Here is a 25,351-nt window from a genome sequence, read left to right as displayed (position 1 = left end):
TTAGTCTGCGTCAGGAGGAAACGCAAGTCTAATAACATGAACAAAATTTACGAACAAGTGTTGTGCACAATGCATGTACAGTATAAGTTCATTAGAACAATGTACATACGTAAATAACCCTTAAGTTTACTTTGAGCCAACTTAATCGCAACTACCTAAAACGGAGTTTTGTAACCTGTACGCTAAGGCAAACTAGGGAGTCATTTTTTTTAGGTGAAAGGTCTGCCGTAATTTTCAAAATAGATGATTGAAGCAGGAAAAAATATTTTCATTTCCAAGATACTAAAAAAAGTAAACTATAACCTTCATTCTTTGTCCCTCTTCGACTGAGAGTAATTAACATCAAGAAATGTTAATTCCCACCTGCATGCTTTGTAAAACTAGAAACTTTTTGGTGTGCCATACGAAATTTGATGGGCCAAGGATGGACAAAACTTGCGCCACACTCATCCAGGGACTAGGTTCGTTCCAGCTAGCAAATTTTAAGTGAAATATTTAATAAAAAAAAAAAAAAAGCATGGACCAAATTGTAGGAATATTTTACCAACTAACTCACCAGTTTTGTCGACAGGAAGTGATTTCAGACGATGCGGTGGACAATGCTCTCCTACTCCTAGCTAAGCCAGCCAGAGAGAGAGCTACTTTCCAATCCATCTAACGTCATGCTCAATGATCTCTTACTATAAAATCTGATATGGGACCATTTTTGTGTACAGTGAGTTAGCAACGCTTTGACTTAAAACAGTACTTTGTATTTGTAATGTCTTATATTTGTTCTAAAAGGATTTTAAATGGGACAAACATTAAGGTAAGCTAGCCCCAATATTAACCTTCCTTTACTCCCAGAAATCGGGACGAAATTGTGGACATAATCTTCATTAGTAAAACATAATTTTTGGACTGTATAAATTAAAAAAAAAAAAATATTATCAGTCTTTGACTCCAATTTTTGAAATATCTTAAATTTAAGAGTCGAAGTACTTAGTTCAGTCATAACTTTTCATATTTATAATAAATTTCCCAACTAATAAAGATTAACACCATTAAACCACAAAAAATTTTCGGTCATTAAATAATAAATAATTTATTTCAGAAGCCATTTTGATTAATTCCTTGCTCTAAAGTAAATTCTTGTAATAATTCAACTCAAATTCAGTAGCAGGCGCTGAGTGATAACAGTAAATTTATTTGAATTTATATTATAAACGGAATTTTGAAAAACAATGTACATTATTTCATAGCATTTCTCCATTTTCTTTTGTTTTATGGAGTTAAATGGAATTGTGCTGTGAACGGCTCGTATAAACAGAATATGAGCAAAAATAATAATAATGAAAAGCACACAACTTGGAAATTATTGTCGCTTCCGAATACAAAATTTAATTCCGGGATCCGACAGGCGGTAATGTGGTTATTTCAATGATTATTCAGTTTTCGTAATTTGACAGTAGAACACTCTGATGATTTGCTTTAAAGTTTCTACTTTTTTACTTCAATCAGAAAGGCAAGCATGGTGGAACAAGCCAGAAATGATTGTTCAACTTGTACTAATAAATCCAACCTATATTCTTATCACTTAATTCAAAAAATAAATAAATAATTTCTTAAATCAATATATCTTTAAACTTGAAATTGTAAATACAGACATACATAAATATCAGGGCGCCACGGTAGCCGAGCGGTTAGAGGCGAGACCTGTAAAGCTAATATAGTATACTGGTACTGGGTTCGATTCCCGGTCTTAGGCCTTGTATTTTATTTAGTGTTTAATATCGAAACTTCGTAGTAAAGTATGTTTGTTAATCGCCTCCGTCCACGACAACTCGTGGTAGTTTGACGTTAAGCCCCATCTGAAAAAATAGGCGATTACTTTATTTTACTTACATGTATATCACTTTTTAATTGAAATATTTGTTTTAAGATTGAAAGAATTTACAAAAATATTTTGATTTTTGAATGTGTTAGCGAGTAAAATAGCTTGAATGCGATATAATTAATTGCTCATTCAGGTATACTCGTATTTTAGAAAGAGAATTTAAAAATACTGATTCAATAATAGATATAGTGCATTAAATTTAAATGCTTCGAAGTAAATTTTATTAATGGAACTCTTTCAATATAGATAATTCGTTTTATAAAATTGACTTTGTAACCCGGTCCACTCTTAAAAGGTTATCATGAACGTGTAAAAGAGTAGCCACGATAAATTAAATTGGTTTTGCTGACTTTTCTACAACCAGGTCAAATGAAGTGTGGATGAATAGACTGACACACATGGGTCGAAGAATACCATTTTTGTCATTTCACATTTCGTATCAAAAATGTTAGTCTCTATAAAATTATATTTTTTACAATTTATTATATTTTTTATATTATATTAAAAGCGATTTTTAATTTTAAATAGAAATTCCTATATTATAATCTATTACTTTGATCAATATTTAGAACGTCATTTGAGGTTTATTGAAGTAGTCGCTATTTTTAAGTTAATCAATTGGGATGTAGGTTATTCAAATCGCTCATTGAAAACAAAATAAAAAACAACTGTGATCCCATAAATGGTTTCGAGCATTTTAATTATTATCAAAGTTTATTTTTTATTTTTTGCTCACCAATCTTCAAGATATCATTACCATATTTTGTGCAAATCAGTTTTCCAAAAGTAACCCTCACATCTTCTGGTGTTGTCTTTGCCTTTGACAAAATAAGATCCCATTAGTTAAATTTGTATTTGCGTAAAAATGTAATCTTATTATTTTCATACAATCAATATTTTCGCTATTTTTTCACCACTAAAGTATCTCGGGACGAATTCGGGGTGTTAAACCTACTTTTAAACTATTATAATCTATTAATAGTACATTGTTAAAGTGATTTCTAGGATCCCCTTACAATAAACCCATTAAAATAACTAACAAAATGCTGATTAAAAAATTATCCGATATACATATATCAGCTACTATCTCTAAAAGACAGGTTGCTTTAAGTTTTTCATAAAAGATAAAACAAATAAATGTAACTTAGGAGGTACGCACCAAAGTTCGTATAATTAATCATCGAGTGCTGAATAGATTTCTGTATGTGTTTCCATCAGTCAAATGTCTATCTATTAAATAATTTAAGAACTAGCCACTAATCTTATGTTTCATTTTCTTTACATCTTATTTAGATTTGTTTTTTATTACTTACCTTCTTTTTTTGTTTAAAAATTGAATTTAAATATTTGGAAAGGTAGAGTATCGTGATAATTTTTTTTATTAAATTATAAGCGCAATTGAAAGTGCTATTTTTTTTTTTTTTTTTTGGTATTTCCTCACTCTTAGTTTATTGCAGTCAATACTTAAAGCAAAGTGAAAAGGTTAACTATAATTTCAGTCATATTCTAATAGAAAAGTCATACATTTAAGAAAACAGTAAACTGAAAATTACTATTTTAAATCTCAGTAAAAGATCCTAGCCATTAATCTAGACCCATGTCCAGGATTGTAAATAAGAAGTGAATTGTGAGAGTATTTTACTAAAAGAACTAAAAAAATTATTTAAAATTTAATAAATTAACGTTAATAAATCATTGATTATCTTACTACAAAGTGCTGAAAAAACAATCTGTTCTGTATGGATGAAGTTTGTAGTTTTTGCAAGTATAATTTGAAAATGTCTTTATTAAAAGAATTCCAAGTTTTTTTTTTACCACAATTTCATTAACAAAAGAAAGTGTATAAAATTTTCTTTTCCGCTTTGGTAAGCTTCGTTCCCGCAATATAAATGAAATTATTGTTGTTAGATCAATAAAACGAAATTATACGACAATTAAGAAGTAAATACAATTCTAAATGATTACCAATCGGTTTGTCATTGAAGCTTGAAGTGTTAAACAACCGTTTAATAATGTTTATATAAAATGTTTTCCAACTTCCTGAAATTGGACTATTCATTGGTGGTTGAAAGTATTATATAAAATGAAAAGGAAGTAGAAATTGTCTTTAAAGAAATTTTTTTGGTAAAAACCATGGAAGGTCAAGGTCTGCTTGACACTGAGGTTAACTGAAACAGCGTGTCTTTTCCTACTAGATTCTTTAATAACGGTGCTACTGCAGATTGATTAGGGAATGTAGTGTGGATATGGAAAAATCTAAGTAACCTAGAAGAAAATCTAAAAGCTATCCGTGTTTCTGATTGGAGGATTAGTTAGCAAGAGAGGCAGAGGATCTCCTTGAATATTCACCTACAGCCGACACCTAACTTTAAATAAAAAAAAAAGTAAAAAAAAAACTGTACCTTCAACTTCTTTTTTTACGGGATCTGGTCGTTTTGGTACCATTCACCAACATTTCATTTTAGAAAACTTTTGGACAAGAATATTTTTGAAATGGAGGCCACAAATAAAGCTTATATTCGTTTAATGTTCCTATCTTGGCTATTGTTATAAATATTTGCATTTTCTTATTGATGGGCTTTGCATTAATCAATATTGTATATATACCATAAGCGATATTAAATATTCGAATCTAAACTATTCCATTCGGTCCTGACTGGTTTCGGATTCTGATGTTTCATGAGAATAAGTTATCTTATTTGTCTTCCCACACGATAGTCGGTGGCACAACCTTCGTAAATGGGTCTATATAACGTACACGTTGATCTAATCATTTTTATTAGACTCGATCTATCCAGAATGTACTTTATTAATGGGATAAAACGTAATTATACTTTTAAAATATTAAACAATGAGTTGATTGCGTACGATGAAAAATAATTTAATACTATTTGAGTTCATTGTTTTATGTATTCGTTACTTTTTGGACAAAAAACCTTTTATTATAATTTGTTTCAGATGATACTGTGTTTGGTGTTAAATATTCTCGTCCTCAAGACAACCGACGCGATTAAGGTAGAGGACAGCTTCGAGGAAGACCCCGGAGATAAATTTTTTCGCTACGCTGCTTATATTCCCACATTAGCTACAACTTTTCAAGCTCATTTTCCCGTCTTTTTTGTAGAAGATAAATCAGAAATTCCTAGCAAACGTTTTGGTTTTAATGTTATTTATGGCATTCCCAGGAATTATGAAGGCGTACACCCACTTTCTGCGGATTTTAGAAACAACTTTAATAATAAATTACCCGAACATGAAATTTCTTTAAACAAGGGCTCATATCCGTCTAATAAGAATTATGCTAACGATTTTTCAATTGAATCAACCGGATTTGTCGATAATCGTCGGGCACAGAAAAGTCAATCAACTCCAATGAACGATGATTGGTCACACGAAGAAGAAAAATCGCATTACCGTAAAGATTATAGCCCACCATCTACAACTAATGCGTACAAAAAATTTTATAAACCTGGTAAACCATTGCCAGCTTCTCATGTTAGCAATTATAGACCATTTCCTCAAAATACTGGAAATTTAAAAAAGTCTAGGACCCATAGTATCTACGGCTCACCTCAGCGTAAACCATCTTTCATTCAACAACCCCATGGTCCTGTCTTGAAATCTAGTCGCCCTACAGGAAAACTACACCATAGAGAAGCAATTAATTCACACCCAAGAAGGCAAATCTTTACCTCAAGAGCACCATTTCGACCATCACCTCCAGATGTATTTTTAAATTCTCGTCAATCTCACACTGATTTTTCAACAGATTATAGCCATTCTGTGCCTAATTATTCCGAACTTGGAAATTTTACCGATGGTATTAAAGTATTTACGTGCGTTAGAACAAACAAATCAGAGACTCAAAACGAACATCCCCAAAAAAATAAAAATTGCTATACTTGCGTAGATAATAAAACTGGTTCCCGTTACGAACAGTGTAGTTTTGAGGATACACCCTTAAAATATTACCTTCACCATTATGAGCAAGCACCCGTTCCAACTAGAGATTTCAGAAAAAAAAGGGAGTTAATTTTCACAAAATCCAAGAAAGAACAAACAAGATACAAAAGACAAAGTGAATACAATCCCAGCAGCAATGACCAACCGTACAATTCGTACAATCATAATTACAGATTTGGCCCGCAACACTTTATAGATGACGAAGGAATAGGTGGAAATGAAGAAACTAGTTTCGAAACAGACGATCCAAACGAGAAGTGCTGGAAAAGTAGAAAAGGAGAAATGCTGTGCATAGCCTGTGAGAATAGTGACAATGGTGGAACGTATGAGCAATGCTCTTACGCTAGTGATCCTAATAACAGTTCTTATGAACAATTAGGCTCCAGAGAGCACGCAGAAGCTGATGGAAGACCACAGTATCCTGAGTCAATCTCCGATCAACCAACACCCGCGGTTCCTTCGCCTCCTCTACAATCTTACCAAAACGATCGATCTCATTTAAGCTACGCAGATAGACTCCCAAACAACCACCATGTTCAGCAAAGCAGTGGTTACTATAAACCAGATGGCCCACTTCCAACTCCGCAGTACACACAATCTTATAGACCCCCTCCTCCTCCTCTTCCTGTACCACCTGTTTACTCCGTCCCAGCAAATACATATTTTCACCATGATCCAGAATTTAATGACAACATTGGCAGGTACCGTTTTGGTGGACACAGCAATTACAGAAGTCCTTATATTAATTTTGATGATACATTTTCAAATATATTTCCGGAAATAGCCAACAATCCAGAACCGCTCAGTGGATTCGATGATGAAAGTGATGATGATGGAAATTTTTCTGTTTCTTTGGACGACGAAGAAGGGCAATTCTCAATGAATAACAAGCACAAAATCCCACGAAATACAGAGCCCGATTATTTGGATAAAATCAATAGAAAAGATGGATTTAAAAGAGCAATGTACGGAATGTCACACAAGAATAGAACTGGTTGTAAAAAATTAATCAAACAAAAGATGACGTGCTATCAGTGTATAGATGAGAAAGGCACTAAAAGAGAAGACTGCGTATACTTGAGACCCAAACCTATTAAAAATAACAAGGTCTACCGTAATTATTCTGAATTTAATCCAACTCCAAGCAATAATCAAATTCATATAACAAAAAAAATCGCGAACAAGCCAGAAGCTCGGCTTGTAACACCTCGTGGCAGGTACATCCCCCCTCAAGTTATTAACTACAGAAGTAAATTTCCATATCATGCCGTGATAAGACCAAAAGTTTACAATAGTGGGATTGAAGGGATCAGATATGCACGCAGTTCTGATAATAAAGCAAATGTAGGCGATCTAAATAAAGGAATCTCTTTAAATAATTCATCAGAGATGCCTGATCAATTATTTAAAGAGAGTTCTGTCAGAAAGAATGATTCTAACGAAGCAAGTGACAAGTCTTCAGAGAAAGAAATTAAAAGAGATATTAAAATAACTAAAACTGAAGAAAAATACAATTCAGTTTCATTGGAACCCACAGAATTAAACCAAAATATGGAAGGAAAATTCAGTAAAGATACTGAATTAATGTTTGATCCAGTCTTAGGAATCTCATTACCCAAATATATGTTAGAAAAATCAGAGCATGAGGCAATTTTTGACGAAATTTTAGCTTCTGGTTAAACTTAATTGCTAAACTTCAAAAAGACTGATCCTAAATCAACTTAATCTTTTTCTTATGATTAATGCAATGTTTATAGTGCCTTCAATGAAGTTCGATTTATGTGCTATAGTAGTTGTAAATATTTCGTGACGAGCATATTAATTCAAAGTCTGACTATAGTCTGTATTAAATTTATAAAAGAAATGAATTTTATACAAAACTTTTATTTAATAAATTTATAGAAAAATAAATACTTTATTCTATTTCCTTCATTAAAAAATCATTTTTATTTGGTAAGAAAATTAAAGAACCTACTGAGAAAGTGTTTATTATAGTTTATTAAATATGGTAATATAAAATAAAATCACTTTCCAAAAAATGCAAAACTGTTCTTTCTTTGACGTTTTGAATTGATTTTTTTTTTTAAATAATAAAAAAAGTCCGAGAGTACTATGACAAAATTTTGAATGCAAGATTTGGCTGTAAATAAAACTTTAAAATGTCTCAAACTGATTCTCCTCTAAAGAGCTGTATCCTCGAAATGTTGTTTACAATCATCTCAACATTTTATACCTAAAATTTCACAGAAGACAAAAATGAATGCACACGACGAAGTGACAGTTCAGAGGAAAAGAGACACGACCTCTATCATACGTAAATATTTTCACAAAACAAATTTGCTCAAACATTTATTTCAAACCCAGTGAGACACCTACTTAACCAAAAATAAATAAATATTGAAGCGAACGTCTAAACACAGGGTTAATAAAAAATAAGACAATAATTTAAGGTTTGATTTATATACATATAGAGTAAGATGGAGAGGATTTACTTACTGATTACCTATAAAATAAGCAACTTGGCTGCGGTGCCTTGGGGAATAGGAACTGCCTCTTGCCCCAACAATATAACAATAACAAGGTCGAATACAGCATGGTTAGATCTTTGAAGAAAGAATGCTGCAATGATTCTTGATGTAAACGATGGATTCAACAGTGATTATTTTTGTTGCTGTTATGTCGGCGATCAATCTGTTGTTCCTAAGCAGAGTGGATGTTGGTATCGACGGCTGCCATATTATCCAGCTCATCAGGATTGGCATCAGTTTTTCACTTCTTTTGAAGCTTAGGGCCCACTGTTCACATCTTTAGTCCATTCGTGACCTAAAATAAAATTTATCTGTAAACACTTATATGTATAGTTGTGTAATAGACAATCAAGATAGGATGGATTTGTATTGGCCCTAATTGGATCTTTAAACATTGATAAGCTTACTAAGAGATTCTTTGAGAGTTATATTACGGTCTCCTGACCATTTGTTTGTCGGTGGTTAGAAATTAAAATGCGGCAATCTCTTTGAAAATGCTTTGTGTCCACACCGCCTACACGATGTAACGAGTAAATAAAATATATTTCATATATATTATAATTTATACTTTATAATAATAATAATATATTTATTGCTTATAAGGTTACAAGACCCTTTAGGAAGGAGTTTGCGATTGACATTCTTTTATAAACAGAAATAGTTGTAAATTAAATCTCAACTTTACGATACAAGAAGAAAAACAGATATAACTACCAGTAGCATTTAAAAACTATAAAAATCAGAAAATAAAAAGCCAAACTACTGAGATACCAAATCTAGTAATAAAATAAAGTAAACATAAATATAACTGAAATAAAGACTTAAACAGGTAATTTATTCATAATATGAAATTTAATGAATCACAAATGAAATTTGCTACTTGCTTGACCCTCTTTTCTGTAATAGCTGTTGCTGCGGTTCTTTGGTGAAATTATCAAAGGCAGTTGATTCGTTGCTATTTAAAGTTTTAAAGGAATGCTGTTGTATAAAACTTCTTTGCTGATTTTGTAAGTTATGATAAAACAATATTTCTGTTGGGAAAGACGTCCACTCTCTTCCATGAGTCAGACATATATATGTCCGTTTTATTAGCGCCTAAATTTCCACCAGATATGGGGTTGATAGAAGGGATAGCGCCAAGATATCCCTTTAGGATATGAAGCAGTGGGTTATTAGTAAGAATTTTCTTTTGGCTGTGGTAAAGACTACTCTTACTTCTTAATTTAGTATAGCTCTTTGTTTTAACTGGACTTGAGGCACTTCTTAAATCCAATTACTGTGGATCCTTCGGTTGACTTACACTTTAAATTGATGGGCTAAAATAAAGAGTTGAGGAAAATCAGAATAAAAGAAAGGATAAATAAGAATAAATGTGTTATACACTTTTCTTTCGCTTATCAAAGATAAAAAAAAAAAATTAAAATAAGTATATGTAGTTAAAAAATGGTACGTTAAGTCAGTTTCTACAAACTGTAAGGCCTTATAAATACGATAAAATTAAAAAGAAATACGTTACATTGTATTTTTACTGCAAAAAGTATTATATAATGCCTGGGAATAAAAAAAAGGAGCCTAATCTCTCCTTAAACTTTCTAGTAAATTATCTGTTCAAAATTAATAGATTTGTGACCGTTTTATAACATAAGATAACAAAACTATGTCATGTCTTGATAATGAATCGATTCAATCGATTTATTATTAAAATCAAGCGCAGGTCACGATTTCACAGATACAAATTTTACCTAATTAAGAAGACTGAGATACGCAGGTTAGACCTCAATGGATTAGAGTTTGGCCTAGGACAGTTCATCCGTTGGAATTTATTTTGGCCAAGTCTAAATTGTGCAGGGTTTAATCATAGAATGGGCTAATTTAGCCTGTAGGTCGCTAAAGAAGGCGGACAATTACATCAGGATGAGCTAACGAGGTAAAGAAATACATAGTGCCCTATTAAAAGAATACAGAGATCTATGTTGTGAGCAATGTTATCTGCTCCCAATTAGTTATTGTAGTAATCTTTTTTAAATGTGAATAGTAATTAGAATGGTTCATGAGGAAGTATTTCACCATAAAGCAGAATCATTTTATATAGTTTTTTTTTATTTATTTATTATTAAATCTATATCTTGATATAATATTTATTTATTCAAGGAACATTAGTTTGTTATCTTTTAGACAATTTGATAAGAGGGAACGCCAATGTCTTTATTCTGTATTTGTAAAGATTAGCAAGTAAAACTATGTTTATTATCAATAGTGTTTTGTATTTAATGTTGTACGGATCATCCAATAGCACAGAATAAAAGTTCAAGGTATTTAACATTTTTATTGAAATAGATCTCGTTTTAATAAATTCATTGCAACAATGTCATAAATCCCTGATTTTTCCCCAATATTTTCTATGAAATAATTTTGAAAACAGCCAATTTATTTATTAAAATTTTGGGGGAAATTTAGCACATGCTAATAATTGTTTTAATTGCTTGCGTTACACATGTATTTCCATCTTACAGTACCATCATGGGGTCATTCCACGTCAAATCAACACGGGGTCTGAACCTCACCATCTCGGATTTTCTTGAAATTTGGCACATGTGTACTGTTGGTATAGACTTGGAAAAATATGAAATTTTACTGTGATATGTCAACTGGTTTATGAGTTACAGGGCTGTAAAGTTGCCAAAAATGGACTGAAAAACAAGGAAACCCGTGTTTTGAATTACTGTAGAAGCTTTCCTAATTGAGCTAAAGACTTGGGATTGGTGTCATTTTATAGCATATATAATGCACTTTCCTGTGATATGCAACACCATATGGGTTAGGATAAACAAACTTTGTTAAATTTAAATTTGAAATTTAAATTTAAATTTTTTTAAAAAGTACATATTTTAAAATTTTAAAATTAATTCCATTTATAGCTAGTAGTGTTATGAATCACTGGGCAAAATATTAATTTGGGACCACAATGGCTTCATTGTTAAAAAAAATTAAGACTAAAGCTCCAATCCGATTAATTCAACTCTGAATTCATGTTAATACAATAATGCTAATAATAATTCCACTAATAAGTCCAAAGTAAAACATACTGTTAAGTAATAGGATCTCTTTAATATTTTAAGCTTGAAAAGGCTTCATTTGTTTGACATGCATCACTTTCTAGTAGGACATATGTAAGTTCTTTCAGTCAGAGTCACAGGATCAATTTTTATCAAAACATCGACTACTGAGACCCAAAGAATATCGGCATTTCTTGGATGCGAGATGATTTAGAGGGTCCAGTTGGATGAAGAAAAGTTACTTTTACTTCATCAAGTTTTTCATTTTTCTCTAAAACATATCCAAGCCACCAGTTTCTTTATAGACTACACTGATATAACCTGATATGTCGGCTAATTTTAGTTTATCAGGGAATTTTGAAACTTCCATTTCGCAAGCTTCTGAGTTCATAGAAAAGTTTTTAACCAATATTTTGGATTTACTTCTGGGAATGAAAGCATGATATTGCTGTGTTCCTTTAATAGCCAATGCTTGAGCAAACCGATTTGTTAAAAAACACTCAGATTCAACATAGTCTTCCTGGGTTGAATATGCAAAGTCTATGTTCGTGATGTTTTCTACTGCCCACTCAAAATGTTGTGAAGTTTGGATTTGATTTCCATAGCGTCGTTGCAAACTGGCACGAGCTGCCAGTCTCTTTACCGAACCCCCTACGCCATCACAAGGCCCTTTGCCGACTTAAACCAACTTAAAGAGGCTGTTATCTCAGCCAAAGAAGACTGTTCTTGAACAAAGATATTGAATGGAATTATTTTTGTATAATTTGATTAACTGCATAATTTCATTAAAATAATATATTATAATTAATATGAATAATTACTGTAATCATAATTATTAATTATAAAAATGATTTCAAAATCAATATTTTAAATCTTAATAATTATTAATTATGATTCATTGATTCATTATTACTATTTTCAATTTATTTATTACTTTAATTTTATTAAAATATATTTTCCTTGAAAAGGAGCTTTAGTCTTAAATTTTTTTAACAATGAAGCCATTGTCGTCCCAAATTAATATTTTGCCCAGCGATTCATAACACTACTAGCTATTCATAGAATTAATCTTAAAATTTTAAAATATGTACTTTTTAAAAAATTTAAAATTTAAATTTTAAATTTAAATTTAACAAACTTTATTTATCCTAACCCATATGGTGTCGCATATCACAGGAAAGGGCATTATATATGCTATAAAATGACACTAATCCCAAGTCTGTAGCTCAATTAGGAAAGCTTCTACAGTAATTCAAAAATACGGGGTTCCCTGTTTTTCAGCCCATTTTTGGCAACTTTACAGCCCTGTAACTCATAAACCAGTTGACATATCACAGTAAAATTTTATATTTTTCCAAGTCTATACCAATAGTACACATGTGGTAAATTTCAAGAAAATCCGAGATGGTGAGGTCAAAAATGGTCTTTTTTTGTGTTGATTTGACATGGAATGACCCCATGTTAACATGATGTATGTAAACATGTATTACCTGTTTCTTTAAAAACATTTTTGTTCAGTTACCAAACATTTTGGATGATAAACTTTTTAGTGGTTCTGATACAATGATCGTGTGGTTTACTCAGAGTATACTACTATTTTCTTACTTAGTTGAAAGTAGTTGCAATCAGATGACTGCAATGGGATTCTATTGCCGATATCTTACTGATAACGTTATATTCTTCAAACACAAAGGGAAAATTAGGTAATAAAAAATTTACCACACCTTATCAGTACCATGGAGAGAACAGTATCCGTCGAAACATTAAATGCATGATTGTTCAAGAACTATACCCAACAAACCGAAGTTAGAACTTAAAAATGGAGAGAGAGAAAAGAAACGTTTAATACAGAAGTAGTATTTAAATTAATCTTTCCACCATTCGGCTTCCTCAAAATATAGACAGAATGTTACTCTGAGTAAATCTAGTGCAACATTAAACTTCAATCAACAGGGTTAATATTTAGAAACAGCTTAGCGTTTTGTAGTAAGTTTAATGAAAAACAGTTTTCTCTTTTTACTTTCTCTCACCCTACAAAGTAAGAGAAAACTTTATCATCGTACTGATTTTCTATTATGTGTTTTCTGCAGAAATATCCGTTTTGAGGCTTTTTGAGACCCAAAAAAGTGGTTTGTCTGTGTGTGTCAAGTGTATTTTCTCGTTGGTTACTAACAGAAAACATTACAAAAAGAATTTGTGTTGTAATTGGTTAACCACTTTAAAAAATTTTTCAATTTTTTAGTTTCTTAAGATTTCTTTCTTAGGTGGTTTTCGAATTTTAAAATTTTATTTAAACTCTTTGTACTAGTTGCATGTACGGTGATCTATAACTTATATTTCAAATTTAACTCCGGAAAAATTCTTTTTTTAAATTTTTTTGGAGAGGAGATAGATGGTCAGACCAATCGCACTGTCTTGCCACCTAGTATATACTGTTAATAAAAATAGGCGATTACTTTACATTATCTGCCTTCCAGCTCATTAAGTTCAAAGATTCTTCTTCTAGAGCAGGGCTTTCTCATTACCAACATTCTTGATACCTACATCCTTATATTTTAATTTAAGGCACGTCAATTACTGAGATCACAGGCACCAAAAGTTTTTTTCAGTGGAATGCCAGCCACCGGTCGTAGTTCTCTGCTTACAGACAACAGTACACATCAACCAAAGTAACCTGAAAGAAGCTTCTAAGAAGAAAACAAATGTAAGAGTAGGCAGTAAGAAAACCTAAGATCTCTGCGTGGTAGACCAGTGAACTTTTCTTATACTCATAACGCTGCAATATTTAAAAATTAAGTAATCAAAAAATCATAAGTTATTGGAATGAATTTGCCAAATAAGGTAATCAGATAAAATACTTCAATGTAACCTGTGTCGACTTCATTTTCAGCAGTTTCCATATCATATGAGATTAAAGAATCTAAAAATTAGGTATTCGGGTGTATTCACCAAGAAGACCAAAAGGCGAAATGAGTCAAATACAATAATTAGAAGGAATCAAAGTCAATCCCCAACTTGTGAATAGCAGTGATATAAATTCGAAATGAAAGTAACAGGGGCCTCTATGGACCGTGGTAAATATGAATCAAGTGACGCATGAGGTTACAATCAAAATGATAATATTCTTGGAGGACTGAAACTCATCGCGGCAACATCTAACTATCACTTCTAAAATAGTAAATATTAATAAAACATTTAAATTAATATGAATTAATGTAAACTTATATACCTTAAGGTGATGGGAAAACAACAGCAAAAAACAAGGAACTAGAGGAGCAATTAACGCAAAAGCAGCATTCATGAAGAGTGATGCAGAAGACGTATGATTCCATTGAATATCGATATTTATGCCAGCAGTAACGATTAAGGGAAGTATTGTAAAAGGATAAAAGTGAATTAAAGGCAGAAGTGGAGTGAAATGTGATGTCCCTACGAGGTTAAAATGTTTTCCTTCTCTATACAAGTTCAAAAAACAGTAGAAATTTTTAAATCAGATATAGATCGTTCGAAAAGGATTTTAAAACACATGTAATCATTTACTAGAACAGGGCTGGATAATAAAGACTGGGTCGTGTAAGAAAGTGTGAGCTAGTTTGGCGAGAAAAATGGTGTATTTCGGTTTGTACATAATTATATAGGGCAGCAGTAAATGTTATAAATGGGGCAGAAGTTTCACTCCGAAAAGCGAATGAAAAGTAAGAAAGAGTGGCCAAAGGGCCAGAAAAATAACTGCATAAGAGACGGTCGTAGTACTCGTAGACATGGCCACAGTATACTCAAGAACTTCGGAACTAACCCCTCATAACTTTACGTAATTGCTATAATTTAGAAAATTTATGAGTATGAGTATGCTTTATAGCTAATAAAACTTTGCTCCGCGGGAAGGATGGAGATCTTCAGATTATAGCTTTTAATTTTGCAAATTAATAATATGATTTAATACTTTTTTTTCAGAGATTTAGAGAATTATGGAAAATGGTAAGAAATATAAAGTTACAAAGTTTGAAAATAGCGACTTAAAAAAAGAAAAAGATGGTAAAATTTCTAAGAACATTCTAAATAAAATGAAACCTGCCAGACGAAAAAGAAATATCTTTAAAACATTTGGTATGTAAACTACTTAAATCTTTTTCAGTATATTTGTAATTATTTGATTTGATCAGCCCTGTTTTGGTGCTAAGGATATCATAGATTAAAAGGCAACTGTCAAAAATTTAAAATTTTCTTAAGGTGCAAACAGAGAATGCCAAATAAGGTTTTAATCATACTCGTAATGTTTCAATCGGAATTATCACGGTTAAGGGAGTTAAATTAAAACTGTCCGGTAGGACAGTTGTATAAGGGTTGACGTCAAAAAGTGCACGAAAAAGCGTAACGTTGAAAAACACCCAACTTTGACAATTTTTTTCTCTTTTTCTACTAAAGATAAAATTCCCAAATTTTCTTTAAAATATGGGGCAAATCCTCCTTTATAGCTGTAATTTTTTTGCAACAACCCAGATCTAATAGGTTTCGAGAAAAAAGTTGCCGAAAATGAGCAAAAACGGCTTTTTAAAACTGTCCGGTAGGACAGTTGTATAAGGGTTGTTCAAAAAATGAATGAAGGAATGTTCTTCTTGTTGTTGTTGTTGTTGTTGTTGTTCTTGTTACCTTTTTTGTAAACAACGTACAGCCTAAACGCGCGAACCGATTTTCATGAATAAGGTGTCATTCGATTCGGAATTTTATGTAGATGTGCCTTTTGGGGGTCTCGACCCTGTACATCGAATGGGAGAGGAGTTAGCCCCCTTTATGTAAGGCCCCCTCCAAAATTATTATTACTAATTACTCTGTAAATCTTGGCCCGATTTTGATAAAATTTGGTAGGATGATAGGGTTAGGGCTCCCCTACGTAACATTAAAGCGGCGATCAGCTCTTACACTTGTTAAGGGGAAGTATAGGAATCGTTTCAAATTATCGACACGTGAACCGATTTTCATGAATGAAATGTCATTCGAATCGAAATTTTGTACAGATTTGCACTTTAAAAGTCTCGACGCCGTGCCTCATAAGGAGGGGAGTTTGCCCCACCCAAATAAGGCCCTTTCTAAAACTATTATTACCAATATTTCTATAACGCTTAGTCCGATTTTGATAAAATTCAGCTCGAATAAGTGGTTAGCTCCTCTACATTGCTGATGCTCTTGCACCTACTAAGAGGAAGTACTGCAATCGTTTAAATTATCAATGAGTGAACCGATTTAAATCAATGAATTGTCGTTCGATTAAAAAATCTTTGCCTCTTTGCCTAGAAGTTCTGCAATCGCAGTTTATTTTTTTTACTCCTCTTAAAAGGAAGTAATGAAATCGCAGTTTAATTTTGCTATTCACGCACAAATACCTTCCTATGTTATTCAAAACGCTTTTTCAAAAAAAGTTGTTACTGAGGATGGTTTGGGGGACCTTAACGATAATCATTCTTTAAAAAGATCTCTCTCTCTAGTGGTAGTTACGGTTCCGACTTACCATCTTATCAGGTTATAATGATAGAATTGCTTATTCCAAATTTAAAAAAATCTGTAAAGCAGATATGTAACTTTGTAAAATAGACAAAAAGGAAAATCTATCCAAAAGGTACAAAAATCTCTGTAACAAAAACTTACAGTTTAAAATGTTAAGTATAAGGGTTGATTAAACGCCAAAAGGTACACAAATCAGCAAGCACCCAACATTTCATTAATTCTTCATTAATATTTAAGTAATTTTACTGCATTAATATTCATTAATATTTTTTAGAATTTATTAGATGTCACAGACCCTTATGCTGGCCACTTCATTTATAATATTTTTTTGTTATAATTATGATAAATCACACATATGTACATGCATGTTAAAGTAGAAAAAGACAAAGTTAGAGTAGGCTACTGTCTTGAATTCGTCTTACCGAAATATTCGAGAGCACAAATAACACACAGTTATAACAAGTAGATTATTCAACAACAATTATTGATTTCTCTATTGTAAATTAATTTTACTTATAGTAAAATACTAGAATAATTAGCTGTCCTAAAAATATGCATATCTTATTTACTTTATATTACTTATTAAATTTTTTTTTATAAAAAAAAGTTTTGAATTTTTTAGCCTCATAATTTTTTTATATTTTTTATAACGTTTTTCTTTTTAACCTGTATTTAATAGTTTGATTATTATAAATAACTAGATATTACAGTCAATCTACAGTGCTACTTGAACAAATATTTTGTAGACGAAAATGGCCAGCATAAGGGTCTGTGACATCTAATAAATTCTAAAAAATATTAATGAATATTAATGCAGTAAAATTACTTAAATATTAATGAAGAATTAATGAAATGTTGGGTGCTTGCTGATTTGTGTACCTTTTGGCGTTTAATCAACCCTTATACTTAACATTTTAAACTGTAAGTTTTTGTTAAAGAGATATTTTACTAAAATAGAGGTTGAGAAAAATTCTTTACTGTATCAAAATGAATTCTGTAACCCAACGGATTGTTCACTTCCCGATAATGGTTGTCAAAGTTTTTTGTAAAATCGTATGTACATATTTTCGTAGGCGCAACTTTTTCTTACAACATTTTTCTAGAAAATATGGTATTAAAGTAGCATACAGGTAGGTGTTTGGAAAGGCTACTCTGTATGACTTTACAAATTATTATTATGTTGGTGAATATTATGGCTCAATATCCTTTCTAGATTTCTTTCTTCTTTATTTTTAGGATTTTACGTAACTATTATTTTCTTAATTGTCAGCTCTATTGGTTTAATACTAATTTGGGGAACTAATATTTATGATAATGCAATAGTGCAGGTAATTATGAATTTTATTATTCACTTAATCATTTTAATGCTGTATCATATTATTGTGATCTGTGTTATAATTGCAGTTTTTAACAATAAAAGATAATGGTGCATTTTTTAATATTTGGCGAGATCCAAAAATTAATTTAATCGTTCGAATCTATCCATTTAACTATACAAATATCGAAGCTGTTTTTGCTGGTAAGGAGAAACTGAGAGTACAAGAGATTGGTCCATACGTCTTCAGGTATTACTCGGTAATGTTCTTAAGTAAACGTCAATGCATTTTTAAGGGAAAGAGAGATTTTTACTGACTTCTAAAAATGAATTTGTTTCTCGCACTATATGTATGTAAATAATTACAACCATGTAACCTTCCAGTTACAAATGCAGAATCATTGTGCTTAGTTATTAAAAAATATATATTATTTTAGTATTTTACCATTCTCAACTATTTATTTTTATTTTTTGAGAGATTCTCAAGCATTTAAAAGCTTATTTAGTGAAGTAATGTGGCTGTTTAACCGTAACTAGACTAGTGTGGGACTATTTTCAGATTCTCAAACATACTCACCTGTCCAGGGTGTCAGTGTACGCTGATCATGTAGACAATTAAGACACATGAATTAGTTCGGTTAGGTTCATTGATCTGGAACCAGGGAAGTGTATCTAGGACTATGTTGAAATTAGTCGTTAAATCCTGGGATTGCAGCAAATCTGAGTTCTAGTTGGGGTGTTATTGTGCTGGACAAAGGCAAACGAATGAATTTACTCAAAGACTGTTGCCAAATCTTGCGGCAACAGGGTCGAGTTGGGCAGAGGTGATGGACCTGCTGTCCTGGGTACCTACATAATCAAAAGACTCATGAGCCTGCTACGTTTAGTCATTGTAAGTTTTGCTTGATTGCAAAAGTGACAGTTAACCACGTCCTTTGTTATTGCGAGTGCAAGGGAAGAGCGAGTTTTTTCTAATTAGGCATTTAAACTCGACGGCGTTGAGCTTAAACTTGACAGAAGCACTTCACGGGTGACTGGACTTGCAAAGACCTGCTTGTGAGCATTGGGCTAGCGTATGTGCATAGCCAATTGGGACTAAAATTTTAAATAATGTTACAGAGAAAACAATGTTAAATCAAATGTAAGATTCAGTGGAAAGGAATATATAACATTTTCTTACAACAGGACCCTAACATATCTAAGCAAACTATCCAAGGGTTCACTAAATGATACAATAATTACCCCCAATGTTATATCTATTGTGAGTACTAGTTTTATATTTTTATTTTTGTATAAATGTAAAAATATCTTTCAATTTATAGCAATGATTTTTTTTTTTGCTCATCGTAGTCAGCATTAGACAAGGTGTCGAAAGAAAATTTAAAAGAAATGGGATTACGCTTCATATTGGCATTATTTAAGATCAAGCCGTTCAGCACTGTTTCTTCCTATGAATTTATAATGGGATATGATGATAATTTCTCCTTGATGTTGAGAAAGATAAATACATTACTGAAAAAAGAAGTACATCCACCTTTTGGAATTTTAACGAAGGTAAATTTTCACCAATAAATATATTTTGGTAAGTTGGTTTCCTGTTCAAAATATGAAATTTTATTGTAAATAGCTGAAACAGAAGCTTTAATAACTCGAAACTAAATGCTGGACCCAAAATCCAAGCGTTGCTTTTAAAATACACGTATTTACGATGTTTCTACAATATTTTTACTCGTACTTATAAAGTGTTTAATTTTTTTTCAACTTTTTCTATAAAATGTGTATTTAATAAACATTTCAGAGAAAAGGATTAAGTGCAGACAATATAACGATTGGTACTGGAGTTCCAGAAAGTAGTCACATTGGCATAATTAAAAAATATAATGGAAAAGAAAAGCTAGATTTTTGGAACGATACCTCATGCAACAACATTACCGCATCAGATGGCTTTCTCTTTCCTCGAAGTTTTGCGTCAGATAGCGATGTAATATACATATATGCAAAAGACTTGTGCAGAAGGATACCATTGAAATTTCAGAAAGAATTCATTGTAAGCTTAGAATATATATATATTTTTTTTAACGGATCAAACAATGCAGATCAACAAAACCTGAAACCAAAAGATTGATTTTCTTATGCTTTAGCCGCTTACTTAAATCGATGCCAGTCCCTTAAGTGTGCTGTTTTTCATGGCAACTGTAGTAGATAGTTTTCTCCTTATTTTTTCCTATGCATGCTCCTAACCATCTCCTGACTCCTTGAATAGCTGTAATGTCAGTCCAATATTTTCTAATTTGCTCTAGGAGTACAATCAGGGCTCCAGATCTGTAGAGTGGTAAAACATAACATGTCGCAATCCTAAAAACGTCTAGCCAGTAGACGTTTGCCAAGTCATAACAGTTTAGACAGTCCAGCTTACCTTGGTTCATCCTGGGAGAGTTTCGTAATGTGGTAGATTAAGGCGAGCGCCAGAGTCCAATCTTAAAGCAACAGGACTTGCTCCCCTTTCGGGGCGACCTTCTAGGGACGGTAGCCCTAGGGTGTGTACTGTTAGTGCTTTGGTCTGTAGGATGAGTGTGTATGAGTATGAGATGTAAATGTTTGTGTACGGTTCTGGTGAGGGTACATGGTGCATTGAGCAACTGTGGTAACCCGTGGAAACGCTGCACCCCAAGTACCTGCATGGAACGGGCACCCCTTGCGGGAATATGTAGTTTCTAGCATACAAATAAATTATATAAATAATATGTATTATAAATAATAATAATGTATAAATATATAATAATAATATATAAATATCACAAATACAAATAATTAATACAAATAAAAACGATTTTTGGTGAATATCGAGGTGCGGTCTTAAATAAAAACAACTTTTTTGCTTTATACCAACCTTTCGGTAATTTTTACTACCTTCTTCAGGGTATTATAAAAAAAGTTTGTGAAGTTTAATGTAGAGCTACGAGTATATCATCATAACTGTTGAATAAATGAAAAACCATAACCATCACAAATAAAAACAGTGAAACTGGAATAATCTGGCGATCCATTGGTTGTCCCGAATTGCTTGATGACGATTACGGGGCCCCGAAGTTCCTTTTTATGTTTATTTTTCTGATGGTTGTGATATTCTTTTTACAAGTTTCTTTTGTGCTTCACTTTGTGTTTTCCCTTTTGTACTTAGAAAACCTATTACTTACTAAGATGATACCCCGAGTTTATTATGTAAATAAATAACAAAATTTAAAAGTATAACCTTTTGGTATAGTGAGATCAGGTTGTTGTTCAGGTTGCTCTTATGATATTTAGACTACAAAAATATAATTTCTCAAAACTTTTGATATCTTTTACCTTTCAGGATGTGGATGGTTACCCAGTGAGAAGATTTGTACTTCCTCAAAATGTATATTCCACTCCGGACATTAATCCAGAGAATTCCTGCTTTTGTTACGAATCTTGTCCACTTTCTGGCATTCACAACGTGTCGTCCTGTTTTTATGGTAAGCGAACTAAATAGGGTAAGTAGCATACTCTTTACATATGTAGTTAGTTTTTGCTGCTGTTGAAAAGTCTGTTAAAAGACTATTTTGAAATCTATTTGGAGCTTATTAAAAGAATTCCAAAAAATCATGGTACTTTTTTTTTACTAAAATTGGAATTAACAACATATTCAACTAGGAAAATTTATAACTTTTTATTTTTTTTAACCACAAAATTTATTTAAACTTGTTTTCTCTTCTATTTATGTTCATAGATGCTCCACTTATAGTATCTCAACCCCATTTTTTGTACGGGGACCCAATACTGTTTGAAAACATAAAAGGACTTGATCCACAGCCAGAAAAGCATTCATACTACATGGATTTACATAAAGTAAGTATTATATGTTTATGAATAAAAATTATTTATTTTTTATCTTAATGAAAGTTAAAATCATTAACTTCACACAATATATTGAACTGAATAAATTTGCACAATGTACAGATAAGCTTCAAAGAACTAATGCAAACAGATTAAATTGTTTTTACTTCGCTATTATTGCATAAATTACGCCAATTCATCACTCTGTAATTATATTTGATTGCAAGAGAATCACACATCTCCCAACGATAACGAATATTTTACACTTTACAGAACTTATTCAGTTCTTTATATGTGCAAATTTCTACTCGACACTGGATTCGCATATGTATTTATTAGAAACGTACGTTTGAATGAGAGGATCTTCATGAGGTGAAATCATCTTTATTGTGGGCGTCCAAAGTTCTTTATTCAAGCTAGGTTTGCTTGCTTTACTGAATTTGCTTTCCCTATGATTACTTGTATTTTACTTGTTGTGATTTAGTGTGATTATTGTGATTTACTTGTATTTTATAAATATAAGCAATTTAGTGTAAAACATGCACACACTTACTGAGTTACTGACAAATATTTAAAGAGGTTGATGGTTCTTTCAACAATACTTTTAAAGGTACTTTTAAAGGGAAGGATTATCTTCCCTTTACTGGTGTTTACTGTAAGGATTACTGGTGCTTAAGGACTGAGATAATCAATAAAATTAAAAAATATAAATCAAGTTTAAGGTACCAAAATTATAACACTTTATAAATTGATATATACTTTTTGTTCCCTAGGATTTTGGTTTCCCATTACGAGGACACACTCGAGTGCAATTAGGCATTGTGGTTAAGAAAGGTTCACTTTTGTCACGTTTAAAGTCTTACAGCAATGAAACGGTTCTGCCAATTACATGGATGGATTTTGTAAGTAAAATTTTACGAATTATGAAATGAAATTTAAAAAAATTTAACGATCTTTCAAATTAGAAAGTGAGAATTATGTAAATTCAGTTTTTTTAGTCTCATATTACATATACTCCACCTCACTAAATGCTAGGCCATTATCTGTGTAAATGAAGTCTATTCATCTTTTCTTAAATGAAAAAGAAAATAATAAATTCTATCGCTGAGAAAGAGTTCGAATTTATGTAATATATTTTGTAGAAGCCAGTCTTAATTTTGCTCTAACATCGAAGTTTTTATACTATTTATCTTTTGGAAGTATATAAGTATATTCGAAACATAAGTTTCAATCGCTCATATAAGTATCTGATCAAAGAGGCTCTGTTTATGAATCAGTTTGAATCATTATTTAGAAATTGAATTTAGTACCTTATAACTACTTCTATCATACGTATTGCATAATAAATTTCTACTTATTTTCAGGAGATTGCAGGTTTACCAGAAAATATAAATAAATTAATGTATCTCGCAACATTTGTAGCACCAATAATCAAAACTCTAATAAAATGTGGCTTTTTAATATTATTTATTTTTACATTAATTATTTTAATATATTATCTAAGATGAAATTAATTCGCTCAAACATTTATTTGATTTCTGAATTTATTCAATCTAAACTAGTTTCTACAACTACCGACAACTTTGGAAGAAGAAAGAGGTTCAAAGTTTTCTTTTTTATGTTGAGTAGAAGATATTTTTATCAATCAAATAGTATTAAAATATCAGCATTTTTACAGTATAACTGTAATTATAATATGAACAATTTTGGTCAGCTAGACCAACCAGTGGAGTTAGTCTTTAGGGCTAACCAAATCCTATTTTTATAAAGTGCCGAACTATTTATACTCAGTTGTGTATAGAAAAATAAACTAATGTTATAAAATTATTAATTTGTATTTATTTCTCAATTAATTTTTAGAAATTCCGAACTGACTATTTATTATCCACTTAAATTCATTGAAAATCAGTTATATTTCTTTAGATGTTCTCCAGGTGTTTCCAGGTATAATTATTGGGAATCCTTTTAAGCAATTGATCTAAGGGCAAGGCCCTTAGTTAAAAACATTTGATGCGAACACATTTAAGAACACGCTTTTTCTCTCAGAACAATTTACAAACTTAATTTATTTAAACTAATTTAGAATTTGCCGTCATACAATAATTTTACTTCAGTTTTTATATGTACACTAAAATACGTACAAAAAAAATATATTTTAAAAATGTTTATCACTGTATAACTACAATTAAATAACTGTTATAGATGCGTGACTCCGCAGTTTCTCAGAACCCCGAGCAAACATTTTTGAGAAAACATTTCAAGCCAAAGTGGTAAGTCTAACATCTCCACCTGAAATGAATCTTTTTTTCTTAAAAGTCTTATGGCCAAACTTTCAACTTAAATTGAAATTCAATTTGACAACCTTAAGTGTAAAGTAAAGAGTAAAAACTTAGTATATCGTGGACTTGCAGAGAATTATGATTTTAATCGTTTTTGGCTTCAATTTTTGTTTCAATTTGAGTTTGTGTTTAGACGCACTTGAGATTCGCTGAAGGCTAAGCCATATGAAGATTTTGCTATTCGATATATCGGACCCTTTAATGAACTTAATTATTTAGAGCAGATTTCTTTATTCTGTAATGAAGTTCTAGGAATTGAAATTGAAAAAGTGAGTTTGGTAGATGCTCTTCTAATTGGACTGTGAACAGAGAGAAATCAAACTATACTAGTTTGTTGGTTTCTTTTAAAATTAGTCTACTACTTTTTATTTTCTGGTTTTGAGTTACGGTAGATACGGACAGAAAGAATACTCACTCGCACGCACATAACACACATACATATGCCCAGTTCATTTTGCAAAAAAAAACACCTTTTCGAAGTAAGGGAATCTCAAAATGGATATTTCTACAAAAAAAAATCAAATAAAAAATTATGCACGATTATAACATCTTCTATAATAAATAAGAAAAATTAAAAAGGATGACATAGTCGCCGACAATCCTCGTATCTACAAGGCTGAGCAATTCAATGCTCATGGGATTATGATTGAAGTCACAGAACTTAAATCAGAGAACAGATAATAAGATGGCTTGAGATTTATCTAGACCAATTTTTCAAAAATACATAAAATACGTGATTATAATTAACTCTTTTTTGTGGAATGCGATGCACTTCATTCCAACCAAATAAGTTGAAGGGCTATAGAAAAAAGTATAAGATCTAGTCTGATCTAGTCTAAAACTAAATAAAATGACTTTAACGGAAGCTGAGCTTCAAAAATTGTTTTAATGAAATCTCATGCCCATAAGATTCT

General features: G+C 31.5%; 2 protein-coding genes across 4 annotated transcripts in view; both read left to right on the top strand.

Annotated features, from left to right (window-relative positions):
- Nucleotides 1-7,668, top strand: part of LOC141462332 (uncharacterized) — a 29,787-nt gene extending 22,119 nt beyond the window's left edge. For both annotated transcript variants that reach the window (XM_074144101.1, XM_074144100.1), the window contains exon 2: nucleotides 4,835-7,668. In XM_074144101.1, the coding sequence (XP_074000202.1) occupies nucleotides 4,835-7,519 (2,685 nt within the window). In that variant the 3' untranslated portion in view covers nucleotides 7,520-7,668. The remainder of the gene's footprint in view (nucleotides 1-4,834) is intronic.
- Nucleotides 7,669-10,145: 2,477 nt separating this feature from the next.
- Nucleotides 10,146-23,925, top strand: LOC141462336 (scavenger receptor class B member 1-like). Of its 2 annotated transcripts, none has more exons than XM_074144118.1 (11): nucleotides 10,146-10,294; nucleotides 15,378-15,530; nucleotides 18,162-18,253; nucleotides 18,330-18,490; nucleotides 19,360-19,501; nucleotides 19,591-19,794; nucleotides 20,039-20,287; nucleotides 21,596-21,737; nucleotides 21,992-22,110; nucleotides 22,872-23,000; nucleotides 23,463-23,925. In XM_074144118.1, the coding sequence occupies exons 2-11, from the start codon at nucleotides 15,392-15,394 to the stop codon at nucleotides 23,604-23,606; spliced, it is 1,521 nt and encodes a 506-aa protein (XP_074000219.1). In that variant the 5' UTR covers nucleotides 10,146-10,294; nucleotides 15,378-15,391; the 3' UTR covers nucleotides 23,607-23,925. The 2 variants fall into 2 exon arrangements, with proteins under 2 accessions (XP_074000219.1, XP_074000218.1); XM_074144117.1 differs by lacking the exon at nucleotides 10,146-10,294 and adding an exon at nucleotides 10,527-10,679.
- Nucleotides 23,926-25,351: the final 1,426 nt, after the last annotated feature.

This window comes from Rhodnius prolixus, unplaced genomic scaffold (genome assembly GCF_049639745.1).
Source record: "Rhodnius prolixus isolate KJV_2025 unplaced genomic scaffold, Rpr scaffold_36, whole genome shotgun sequence".
NCBI lineage: Eukaryota > Metazoa > Arthropoda > Insecta > Hemiptera > Reduviidae > Rhodnius > Rhodnius prolixus.
The sequence above is the reverse complement of the archived record's forward strand: the minus strand, read 5'-3'. Positions and strand labels throughout refer to the sequence as shown.

Bases quoted from the DNA above. Each gene is read 5' to 3' on its own strand.
- LOC141462336 (XM_074144118.1), top strand. From the start codon at position 15,392: ATGGAAAATGGTAAGAAATATAAAGTTACAAAGTTTGAAAATAGCGAC. The intron at 18,254-18,329 runs GTAATTATGAAT...TTATAATTGCAG, and splicing joins ATGATAATGCAATAGTGCAG to TTTTTAACAATAAAAGATAA. The intron at 19,795-20,038 runs GTAAATTTTCAC...TAAACATTTCAG, and splicing joins CTTTTGGAATTTTAACGAAG to AGAAAAGGATTAAGTGCAGA.